The sequence below is a fragment of the Coregonus lavaretus genome (assembly GCF_964263955.1).
Source record: "Coregonus lavaretus genome assembly, chromosome: 19".
NCBI classification, from domain to species: Eukaryota; Metazoa; Chordata; class Actinopteri; order Salmoniformes; family Salmonidae; genus Coregonus; species Coregonus lavaretus.
The window spans coordinates 8,924,151-8,936,972 of record NC_140006.1 but is presented as its reverse complement, the minus strand read 5'-3'; the positions used below and the strand labels follow the sequence as shown (position 1 = coordinate 8,936,972).

General features: G+C 44.9%; 1 protein-coding gene across 15 annotated transcripts in view; it reads right to left on the bottom strand.

Annotated features, from left to right (window-relative positions):
- Nucleotides 1-12,822, bottom strand: part of mbnl1 (muscleblind-like splicing regulator 1) — a 114,124-nt gene that overhangs the window by 51,992 nt on the left and 49,310 nt on the right. For 10 of the 15 annotated variants that reach the window (XM_084183873.1, XM_084183885.1, XM_084183886.1 and 7 more), the window contains exons 1-2: nt 10,304-10,400; nt 9,000-9,884 (exon numbers count right to left, since the gene is read on the bottom strand). In XM_084183873.1, coding sequence (XP_084039999.1) covers nt 9,000-9,176 — 177 coding nt within the window. In that variant the 5' untranslated portion in view covers nt 9,177-9,884; nt 10,304-10,400. Of the gene's footprint in view, nt 1-8,999; nt 9,885-10,303; nt 10,401-12,822 lie in introns of those variants that run through there. The other 5 variants (XM_084183884.1, XM_084183882.1, XM_084183880.1 and 2 more) reach the window with 2 other exon arrangements.

Below are 12,822 nucleotides of genomic sequence, written 5' to 3'. Positions count from 1 at the left end.
CTAATATTCTTTCTGACCAGGTCTTGGAGCCCCTAAGGGAAGGGAAGGACGTGTGTGCGTGTCATCTTGGACAGAGGCCAGAACCTTGAATCAGACCTAAGAGGAGAGGTCGGTCCTCCCATCTCTACAGATCTCCAGAGATAGAGAGAGCGAGTGGAGGATTGAGCGAGAGAGAAAGAGAGGTGTTAGCCTTTTGTGTCAGCACTTAAAAATAGATGGATAATTACAGCGTACCCCCCCCCCCCCCCCCCCCCCCTTGCTGCCCCGAGGCTGGAGCACTGGAAGTGGTGAGATGACTGACTGAGAGCTTCCCCATGATGCTATACCCTCCCCTACCTTCAGCTCTGCTCTCTATGCCTGTACTAGAGAGAGAGGAGAAGAGAGGCTCTGACCCCCACACACACCCTAACCACTTCCAAAGCAGACTGAGAGAGAAAGAGGGAGAGCAAGAGAGCGAGAGATAGAGAGAGAGAGAGACAGACAGTGACAGAGAGAAACAGAGAGGGTAGGGGGTTCTCAGCTGAGCTGATACTGCAATAATATTTTGGTCAGGGTAGATTTACTATCCTTGATTTAACACTAAAAGAAGCATGTCTACCTGTCAACATGCTCCTTTGGAATGCTTGGAAATGATGTCATTTGAGGGAATTTGAGGAAAATTCCATAATTTGAAAAGGTTCAAATGTATCTGATTTTAGTGCACAAAGCTCACATGCTCGACATTGTAATGTTGAGAACACAATCAGAACTCTATTTTAAGGTTTAGATTTGATCCAGCTATTCCAGTCAGGAAATAATCTGGTGCCTGCATTTCAAAGTAGTTTTCATTTTTCAGTGGTGACAGTCAGTGGTCAGTCGGATTTATGCTGCAGAATGAGAAGTGGTAAGAGTATTTGTGATTGAGAAAATGCTTTTCAAAGCAATTTCGCCAGGAGAGATCATGATCATGGATGTTCTTGGCTAGCTATAGTAGCTAAGCCACACTTGGGCTAGCTAATGTTTGCTAGCTATCTATCCAGCTAGATAACCTTGTGTTCACAGTACAATTGTCAGAAAGGGTGTAGCTAGCTATATATGGTAATATTTGATCAAAAATAGCTGAATTATCTTCATGTGGTAGTTAGCCACGTTTTGGTTAGCTAGTTAGCTTGCTGGCTGCAGCACCAATCTAGCTAGACACTTTACTTCTTAGGAAACCATTTTTCTGCTAAGTTTATTAGCTAGGTAAGTAGCTAGCTAACATTCATTATACATGTGTTGTGTACTCATTCAACAAGACTTATCAACTAAAACATTTAGTTAGATAGCTAGTCTTAGCTGTTTGAATGGCAGCCTCATCACATTGATTGGGAATACACTGTCTGGATATAGCTAGCTAACAAACTAGATCATATATCATTATCTGCATATGAGTTATCATTATTGACATAGATGTTTATTTCCCAGATATACAAGTATCTTCTCACATCATGTCAGTATCCTTTGTTTCATTTCTGATCCAGAAAATGACTCATAAAAGCCTGTCTGTAGCTTGTGTTCCTTGCAGTAAGCCATTGTTCTTTTCCTTTTGCCCTCAAATGATGTCATCCTTGCATTCTATGGCCAGAAAATGACATCTCCACCAAAAAGTAGAAATGACAGCTAAAATGTAGTCACAGACAAAAATGTTGTTGTGGCTTATTTAATGAAGCCTAAATTAGCATTATTATTAAATGTTATGGTTTTTGTGGAGATCTTTGCCTGTCACATTTAAGTTAAATTCATACGTTGAAAACAGCAGTTTGTGGTTTATGAGGGTTTTTAAGCTATAAATTGGATGTCAGAAGGTTTCCTAAACTGACTGGAACTGAGTTGCAATTGACCCGCTTTCCAACTCTGCCTCACTTCCCCCCCAGACAGACAATAGCTATAACATTAAGTTATGTCTGTGTGTAAATCTGGCTTCCTGAATCTGAAGTGGTGAACGTTCCCCTCTTTCTCCCCTCTGCCTCACACACCCGTCACATATTCCAATCACATGACTAGAAGTAGGAGTGGCCAGAGAGAGCACATGCAGGGGCCAGATGGTATCATGCTGTTATGACAGTAGCAGAGTGGGAAATTCAAGGTTACTTTTGTAATCCCGGTTCTCTGATAATATGAGTGAGATGTCTCACAATGGGATTCGCTCGAGGCGAACCAATCCCACAACATCTGTCGGACACAGACAGGTCGAGTGGCAAATGACGTGAGCCCTTCCCTGTTTATAAGGCACCACTCGCCCGACCTCTGATCATTTTCAAGCATGCCTCTCTTCCTTACGCTCTTGCGAGCAGGGAAATGCGGTGAGACATCTCACTCATATTATCCGAGAACCGGGTTTACGAAAGTAACCTTGAGTTCTCTTTCACATACTAATTTTGATGTCTCACAATGGGATATGACCGACTCCTGTATCGCAGACATGCTTTCCGAAGCCAGGGTAGTCCCAACAGTATCACCCCTCAGAGGCTCCGACACTGAGGACAGTATCTGCCAACGAAGGTGCAGTGACATCCAGTCGGTAAAACCTCATTGTGTCTCCTGAGTGGTGCAGTGGTCTAAGGCACTGCATCGCAGTGCTAGCTGTGCCACTAGAGATCCTGGTTCGAATCCAGGCTCTGTCGTAGCCGGCCGTGACCGGGAGACCCATGGGGCGGCGCGCAATTGGCCCAGCGTCGTCCAGGGTAGGGGAGGGAATGGCCGGCAAGGATGTAGCTCAGTTGATAGAGCATGGCGTTTGCAACGCCAGGGTTGTGGGTTCGATTCCCACAGGGGGTATGAAAAACAATAATGTAAGTCGCTCTGGATAAGAGCGTCTGCTAAATGACGTAAATGTAATAAAAGTGCCTTAGACAGTGCCCAAGAGGTAGCCATACCTCTGGCGGAATGAGCCCTCAGGCCATGTGGGGGCTGTAAACCCTTGCTATTATAAGCCAAAATAATAGCCTCCACTATCCCATGAGATAGCGGTTGACGAGAGAGGGGCCTACCCTTGCAGGGAGGCACCCAAGAAACAAAGAGTTGGTCGCTCTTGCGTAATGCTCTCGTTCTATCCAAGTAAATGCTCAAAGCTGCTGTGAAATAGCCTCAAGCACAATAGATAGGTCCCAAGACTGGGCTAAAGGCTTGGAGACTGGGCATAGGAGACGCGCTCCCTTCATAAAATGACATAACAGAGGATGTTTCCCTACTCTGTTATTGTCGAAGCCTATATAGCAGGCCGAGATAGCGGCTAAATTGGCCTGAACCCTTCCCCTACAATTTCCACGGACCAGCGGAAATCTAATGAACATAATTTTAAAAATCCCATCAAACTCTGTCTGTTTAAGCTAAAGATATCTGTTTTTTGCATGGGCTGCATCTCAATCCACCACATCCACCGATATCGCCCTTCCGCATCTGTGGTGAAAGGTGGCAGAGCTAGAGCGGTGTTTGTCAGACCATGAAACATCACGAAAATAAGTATTCTCACAAAACATCTAAAGCGTCCGAACGGTTTGGCCTACAAACTATTATGACCCCTCTATGGACACCCACAAGCCTCTCAAGTCTCGTCTGAAGGTCCCCGGTACCAGTAAAAAAAAATAATGGAAGTATATATGGACATAGTTTAGTGCCCAAGATAAGGGGTTAAATACATGTCAAGATATAGATTTTTTGGGGGGGGGACTATCTGTTGTTCCATGTAGTGAATCTGTTATTTAATGCGTTTCTATGGGCTAATAGCAGTAATGCCAAATTATGCCAAAAAAATGTTTTATCAAATCATTTTCTTAAATTTGTTATTGATAACTTAAGGGGTCTTAAAATTCCAAATCAAAATAGCTCAATTATCCTTGGCATGATAATCTTAAAACAATTCCATATGTTATCTTAGTAGAACACCCCCTCCCCTGGCTTAGATAGAGTTTAGACTCAGTGGATTATAGCCTTCCCTCTGTCCAAAAGGTCCGGTAAGAAGCATAAATCCTCGGATATGGGGGGGGGGATATGTGCTCCACCCGAGAGGGGACAGGACATGGCGTGAACTGTTGGCGGGCCCCTCTCTGCCGCTGGGGACAGACCCTTAGGTTGGTCACCACTTTTTCCGCCAGGGGAATCACCAGGCGTGACCTCGATGCAGCCGCAGTGAGCGACCGTTCCCCCACTGTCTGCCTCTGTCCTGAGACTGTGGGTTTCCAGCCTACTACATCGCTGGTCGCTCAGTTAGCATTGGCACTAGCGAACTGCCCTCTCCCTGTTGCCAAGTCTTGGTCCGTAGAGGGGGAGACCGGGTTGCCACGGTACCCGGGTCTGCGGGGCAGGTGGTGGCAAGGCTAGCCGTGACGCCATAGTTGACCTGGTTTTTGAGTCTCTTGTAAGTAAGCACAAAAACGACTCAACGTTATGTGAACTATGCAAGAGAGCTAAGCTAGCGGTGTGCTAGCTGACGTAGGCCGCATGAGCGCCCCTCGCCTAGCAGTAGTACAGCCAGCCTTGCCACGTTAGCTAAACTGTTTTAGGCCGTCTCGTGGACCGGATCACCGCATTGTGAGACTGGTTCAGTTAATAGGCACAAAGCAATTTAATGCTAGGTAAACTAAATACGAGAGCTAACCTAGCAATCGGTAGATAGTGGATAGCTACCTAACGTTTGCCGTGAGGGCTAGTAGTGTAGCTTAAGCTAGCACGGGCCAGTACTTGATGAGACCTTACAAAACTTCCAGGACTCGTTCGAGAGCTGACTGAGTATGTTTGTTTCCCATGGGGTACGGGGGCCCATAATATTGCCGGAAGAAAAGTATTGCTAACCGGTTTATGCGTGTGCTAGTCGTCGCTTAGCCGCAAGGCTTTTGTGTTAGCTAGCTAGTGTTCACTGAGTGGGCTAATAGCCTAGCTATAGCTAGCACTGCGTTAGCCTAAGAAAACCATGTGAATAGCGTTGCTTCTTCGGTCTTGAGAGTCTTTTTTGACCATATCACGGTGATGTAAAACCGGTCAGTTTAGCCAATGAAACGAGTGAACATTAGATGTACTAAATGAGACAGAAAGCTGGCAATTCCTCCGTTGGTGGAAGAGCCAGTAACACCCGGCTTCCCAGCATCATCAAGCCGCCAGCACAAGAGCGAGTGGGTTTGAGTGCCTGCCTCAGGCGGAGTAGCAGTGGCTATAAATCGTTGAACCAGGAGGTCAGGTTGGGCCACAGTCAAGCCACTGTTACCCTTCCTACATCCCTAATTCATGGAAAATGGCCTGCTAATACAGTAGTGCCTGCCGCGAATTAGCCTTGACAGGCGTGAGTTAGCTTATTAGATGCCTCATGGCTAATGGCTAGCTGAAGTGAACACTGTGTATAAACACTATAGCCGTGGTGGGATAGTGAAGCTAGCTAGCAGCCAGCTCGTGGGCTAAGGCTGTTATATCTAGCGCAGTGCTAGCCGAATGGAACCATGTGGGTATTCGTCTTAGGGTAGAAAATCTTGCACGACCGTAATGCTGAGAGGCTAAACCGGTTAGTCAACACAAATGAGTGTAGGTTGTACTACACGAGGGAGCTGGCAATGTTACCGTCTGGGCAGGTAGGGAACTCGTTTTGGTTTAGGGAACTCGTTCCGAGTTAGCTAGCAATGCTTATGCTACCGTCTGTGCAGGTAGGAATGCTAGTTTGGTTAGCTTGCTTTCCAGCGAGCTAGCCAAGTTAGCTTATTCCTTGCGGCGTGAGCTAACCAAGTCTTAAAAGTTAGCCGTCTGACGCTAGCTACCACGAGAGACTTGAAAATGTATTCTACCTCATGTTCAAACTTTCCTTTTGGTCAGTTCTTCAACACAAGGACAAGAGCTGGGTTCCTACATTTAGCAGCTTTAACCTCGCGGTTCGCCTGAGAACAGCTAAGTAGGAAGACAGGTATCAAATCATGCTGAGGAGAGCTTCAAGAGCCTAGTGATCTTCCGCAAGGAAGAGAGGCGAGAATGACCAGAGGACGGGCGAGTGGCACCTGATGCCCCGTTTACATTGTGACATATTTCATTACGCAGTACGTCAGTCTTGTCCCGCGACTGAATGGAAAAGTGTAGTGTTTGTAACGCAAGCTGGAGGAGAGCCTGTCTCTTGTCAGAGATCGCATTTATTTTGGGAGAATAAGACCTTTTAATTCAAGACAGGATAAATATATTGTTTCAGGTGATAATAAAACATGTTTTGTTTAGTTACTTTTTCCTCAACTTGTTTCTCTAACTTTATAGCAAGTCAAGCTAGCTTGCACTGCAGAGCAGCTAGCTAGCTAGCTAAAAGCTAGGCTAGGTTGAATATACCGTTGTAGCGACCTCCACCTAAAAAGTTTAATAAAAACAAACGTCATTACCATCACAATAAACTTAAACGGGAGGCAACAGTCACATAATATAATTGGCTATTAAAATAGTTTCACTTATAGGAATGGGTAATTGTTTACAAGTTGCTATCCCATAAAGCCATCACCGAAAACCTCATTTTTTCATTTCTTCTGTGGTTTGGTAACTTCCTATTCTTCGACGGACTCTGGCTGGACGGAAGACGATGCAAAGTTTGAACAATTAAAAAGTACATAGTGTCCGTCTCGCAACAGAGCCTTCAACTGCAAGTAGGCGTTGCGTTTTCACTTCGTTGTCGACGTCCCCATTGAAATGCATGACATCCGCCACAACGTAATGTGCTTATGGGTAATGTGAAAGAGGCTTTATAAAGAGGGAAGGGCTCACCTCATTCGCCACTCGACCTGTCTGTCTCCGACTAGGGTGACCACATGTCCCGCATTTTGGCCCTTTTTCCCGCGTCCCGCAACCAAACAATCATGTCCTGCATTTTATCAACAAATTCAAACACCACAACAACAAAAAAGTATGCCGATTTGTCCCGTATTTCAGTGAGACATTCCAACCTGTCTCTTACAATCACGTTGTGCTTATGTAAATATATACACTGAGTGCACAAAACATTAGGAACACCTTCCTAATATTGAGTTGCACCCCCTTTTGCCCTAAGAACAGCCTCAATTCACATGGACATGGGCATGGACTACAAGGTGTCGAAAGCGTTCCACAAGGATGCTGGCCCATGTTGACTCCAATGCTTGATACACACAGGAAACTGTTGACCGTGAAAAACCCAGCAGCGTTGCAGATTTTAACACACTCAAACCAGTGCGCCTGGCACTTACTACCATACCCCCTTCAAAGGCACTTTAAAATGTTGTCTTGTCCATTCACCCGCTGAATGGCACACATACACAATCCATGTCTCAATTGTCTCAAGCATTACAAATCTTTCTTTAACCTGTCTCCTCCCCTTCATCTACACTGATTGAAGTGTATTTAACAGGTGACATCAATAAGGGATCATAGCTTCCACCTGGATTCACCTGGTCAGTCTATGTCATGGAAAGACACTTCTCAAATCGTTGTTGAGATCTGATATTCTGTGCAGCGCAAGACGATATGTAGGCCAATGTCATTGGCCTATCATCAACCAATCACATTTCTCTAATATTTTTCAGCTAAAGTCCAGCTAAACTCGGAGAGGACAGTTAGGCGTAACTACTTACAAAAAGTGTGCTTCTGACAAAGAGCTACAAGTAAGTAAATAGCCGTATTAGACTGAAAGATACAAGGTAATTTCGTCAAACTTGTGAGGCTCTCCTTGCTCATTAGTTGCTTATTCAACATATTTGCTGCTACTTCACTCAATCCCATTTTAAGTCTCCCTTTCGGACTCTTTTACATTCCCTGAGACCGAGCAGATATGTATCCATGGCCAAATATTCCCAGATTTTCATAAAACAGCCACACGTGTGGTCTCTCATTTCTGCAACACCAAATTGTTGGTGCTGGAAAAGAGTAGGCTGCATGGCCTGCAATTAGCTTGTTCGGTGCAGCTGGAGCAGGGGTACATTCCGCCCACTTCTCACAATGGTGCTCTTCTCACAATGGTGCTTGTTTAGTCAAGTTAGATCGAAGCTGAATCAATGTCTTGGAAGGTCACATAATGATTAATTAGTATTCTACATAACAGAACCAAATATAATAGCACAGTATAACGTTACTGTTACATCAAAAACACCACCTTCGTAATTTCTTAGATTTTAGGATGGGTAACTGAATACTGTAGTCAAAATAAATTCTCATGCAGCGAAAACTCAACAGCGCGCGCCACTAGGCAGAATATGCTTGGATTGAAACAAAATAGGCCTACGGGAAGATTATATAGTTTGTTAACACCGTCTGCTCTAATTTGCTCACAAAAAAATAATTGAAGAATATCTAAATGCATATTCCCATTAAACTGATTGAGATCAAATGATTGGCATGCGGTGCTGCCAACATTTTGTATTCATGTAGGCTACACTGTCCCGTAAAATCATCCTGTTGTCCCACATTTTGGTATTTTAAATGTGGTCACCCTATCTCCGACAGACGTTGTGTGATTTGGTCTTTGTAGTAGTAATCCGCTTGGAGCCAATCCCAATGTGAGACATCGAATCGAGTATTTGAATGAGAACCCCTCACTGTGGTAATTTTTTTTATTCATGACAATACACAATGTATGTTGTAGGTTGAGAGAATGTTTTGGTTTATACAGTGCTGTTTGAAACCACACCATCAATATGGTCTGTTTTCATGTGCTCATTCAGTCAAAACCTTTTCCCAGGCTTCGTACTCCTGTGGATATGAGTTAGGCTAACTTTTAAAACTGTGTTGTTGTGTCCGTTTGCATGTGTTTCTGTATTGTGTTCTGTTCTGTGTGGACCCCAGGAAGGGTAGCTGTTTCTAATGTATGCCTTAAACCAATAAACTCCCCAGGACCTATCCTTTCTCTTAACCCCTGACCCCTTGATCATTCTGTATGCCAGCCAATCAAATCACAGAATCATTCATGGTTGTATGATGCTAGCCAATCAAATCACAGCACCATATATGGCCGTAGCCCATAGCTTCATCCTGTGTCGTATCTCCTTTCTTCTTACCTTGAGGGAGTCGAAGCAGGCGATGACTCGTCCATTCTCTACCTGGCAGCTCTTGGCCGGGTGGGCGAACTTACACTCCTGGTCGGAACGCGAGCACGTGCCTCTCTGGAACTCCCGGCACACCTCAAGCGTCAGCCATTTTGTGTCCCGCATGTGCGCCATGTTCATGTGCGCCATGGCGACAAAGACAGTCCTGGAAAATAATAGTAATCCGTCCGAATCGGGCTAAAGCGTGATGTGTGTGTTGGTGTGTGTGTCCTTTGCTTGGACACGGATAAGTCCCCTACTCCTTATTCTTCTGAAAGATCCAAGTGGATGTATCAAGGCGATAGGTGAAAAGTGTTGTAACAATGTTGTGTGTGTGTGTTATTGGGACATCTTCCTTAAAGCATTGAGAACACACTCAACAGCCAATGATCTTAGCAGAGAATGACTCTACCACTGTCTGTCTCAACTTGTATCTCACCAACAATCCAGCACGTAACCCAGAGGGAAAGTTCAGTCTTCAGATCCTTCTCTTCTGACTACAACAGTACTGTAGGCTGTGACTGAATGGAGATAAATGGAGATTAGAGACACTGAGGAGTCTGAGAGTGAGAGGCTGGGCCCAGAAGGAGAGAGGCTTTGTGGGGTAGCGTGGTACGGGAGGGCAGGTGAAGGCTTAGGGCAGTAAGCCTGGTGATGATGGGGCTGGAGGCTGGAGCTGGTGCAGTGAGGGCGTAGGAAGGTGCAGGTCTGGGCGCGGGTTTTTTAGGCTTTGGCCGTGACGAGGGCTGTGGTTGGTATCCTTGTGCTCGCGTTACTGTGGCAGCAAGCGAGGCGGGGGGGTGGAGCTTCTGCTCTAGAAGCGGATCGAAGCTGCAGCAGATGTCAGGGAAGGCACTTCTGTAGAGAAAGAGAGAGAGAGGGAGAAAGAGAGAGAGATAGACATTAGCTTGGTGATATATACTTCCACAGAATCGATTTAGAGTTGATTTCTGCCTCCATTCATTCCTCAGTGGAAACTCCTAGAGCATGATATGTTCTTTTCCAAGATCACGCTACTTTGCCTTGCTCATTCTCTTCACTTTCTAGAGCCCATCTATGCAGCTGTGGGAACAGATAATGTGTAGAAATGTCAGCCATGCAAGGGTGTCTGCTAAAACAAATAAAACTTTCACCCACCGCACTCCCACGAACACACACAGCGCACACACACACACCAAGCCATACCACACACAAACAACCTGTACAAAGCACTCTTTCACAACTACCAGCGTTTCTGGTCTGAGTCGGAAAATCTAATCAAACCCCATATCACTTACAGTTGAGCACTGCACAACCAGCCGTGGCAAATCTATTTAAAAGAGAAAGAAAGAGAGGGACAGAAAGAGTGAGCGAGGGAGGGAGGGATAGTGGCAGAGAGAGACCGAAAGCAGCGGGAAGTGGAGGGGAGGGCGGTAATTTCCCTTTCTCAGAAGCGGTGTGTGTGCGGGGACCAATGAGAGCGGGCGGAATTGCAGCAACATTCTGGGCCGAGTGCCAGGTGAATGGGAGGGGTGGAGCCAAGGCGAGGTCGACCTGGCTGACTGACTGCCACCAGAGAGAGAGAGAAAGAGAGAGAGAGAGGGAGGAAAACATAAAAGAAAGGGGTGAGGAGAACATGAGAGAGAGGGGGGAGGAGAACATGAGAGAGGAAGAGAAAAAAAGGGTGAGTTAAAAAGAGAGCCAGAGAAAAAGAAAGAGAGAGAGAAAAGGGGGAATTAAAAAGTGAGAAAAATAAACCCAAAGCCAGAGAGAAAGAGATAAGCCCAGGCCAAGATAATCACTTTCCCTGCCATGACAACTATCTTATTCCTGGAAGCAGACGATGATGAGTTAGGATGAGTTTGTTTCTCTTGCGCAACTTACCAAATTTCACAACCGATCAAATAGAATCTCGCTTCCTGAGAAAGAAAACCTACCAAAGCATGTCCAGAAAGAAATCAAACCTCTACAATTAAACAACATTAGACATGTCAAAAGTAATTAGCATGCCATTGCAGTGAATTGCCACCAATTAATTAAGTGCTAGTTATAAGAATGTAAAAATAGTAAAATCGCAGATTGAGATCACTGACCAAACAGTACCTATGATTACTTGTCAATTCCCTTTTCCCACTGTTTGCAGGTGTGACCATTGGTGAAATGTAGGGCTGACCAAAATTAGTCGACTGGTCGATTGTTTGGTCGATAGGCTGTTGGTCGACTGAGATTTTTTTTGTTGAGCAGTTGCAAATATATATATACTTTTTTTGGGCACACAAGACACCTGTCTGATTCGCACCCATCTCAGTGAACTAATCCATTGCGGAGGCTGAGACTAATCCATTGTGGAGGCCGCGTGGATGGCACAGTCCAAGAAGAAGGGGAGTGTGGCTAAAATGCACAATGCACGTCTCTCTCCAGAATGCGCTCTCTCCTGCCAATTTGTGCACATTCATTGTTTCATAACTTCATTGTGTGAATTGTTTGCCTTGTTTGTTAGTGTCTATCAATTCCCCATTACATACACTACCAGTCAAAAGTTTTAGAATGCCTACTCATTCAAGGGTTTTTCTTTATTTGTACTATTTTCTACATGGTATAATAATAGTGAAGACATCAAAACTATGAAATAAGACATATGGAATCATGTAGTAACCAAAAAAGTGTTAAACAAATCAAAATATATTTTATATTTAAAATTCTTCAAATAGCCACCTTTGCCTTGATGACAGCTTTGCACACTCTTCGCATTCTCTCAACCAGCTTCATGAGGTAGTCACCTGGAATGCATTTCAATTAACAAGTGTGCCTTAATTTGTGGAATTTCTTTCCTTCTTAATGCGTTTGAGCCAATCAGTTGTGTTGTGACAAGGTAGGGGTGGTATACAGAAGATATCCCTATTTGGTAAAAGACCAAGTCCATATTATGTCAAGAACAGCTCAAATAAGAAAAGAGAAACGACAGTCCATCATTACTTTAAGACATGAAGGTCAGTCAATACGGAACATTTCAAGAACTTTCTTCAAGTGCAGTCGCAAAACCCGTCAAGCGCTATGAAGAAACTGGCTCTCATGTGTACCACCACAGGAATGGAAGACCCAGAGTTACCTCTGCTGCAGAGGATAAGTTCATTCGAGTCACCAGCCTTAGAAATTGCAGCCCAAATAAATGCTTCACCGAGTTCAAGTAACAGACACATCTCAACATCAACTCTTCAGAGGAGACCGTGTGAATCAGGCCTTCATGGTCGAATTGCTGCAAAAAAACCACTACTGAAGGACACCAATAATAAGAAGAGACCTGCTTGGGCCAAGAAACACGAACAATTGTGGAAATGTGTCCTTTGGTCTGGAGTCCAAATTGGAGATTTCTGGTTCCAATCGCCGTGTCTTTGTGAGACGTAGTGTGGGTCAACAGATGTTCTGCGCATGTGTATTTCCCACCGTAAAGCATGGAGGACGAGGCGTTATGGTGTGGGTGTGCTTTGCTGGTGACACTGTCTGTGATTTATTTAGAATTCAAGGCACACTTAACCAGCATGGCTACCACAGCATTCTGCAGCGATACGCTATCCCATCTGGTTTGCGCTTAGTGGGACTGTCGTTTGTTTTTCAACAGGACAATGACCCAACACACCTCCAGGCTGTGTAAAGGCTATTTTGCCAAGAAGGAGAGTGATGGAGTGCTGCATCAGATGACCTGGCCTCCACAATCCCCCGACCTCAACCAAATTGAGATGGTTTGGGATGAGTCGGACCGCAGAGTGAAGGACAAGCAGCCAACAAGTGCTCAGCATATGTGGGAAATTCTTCAAGA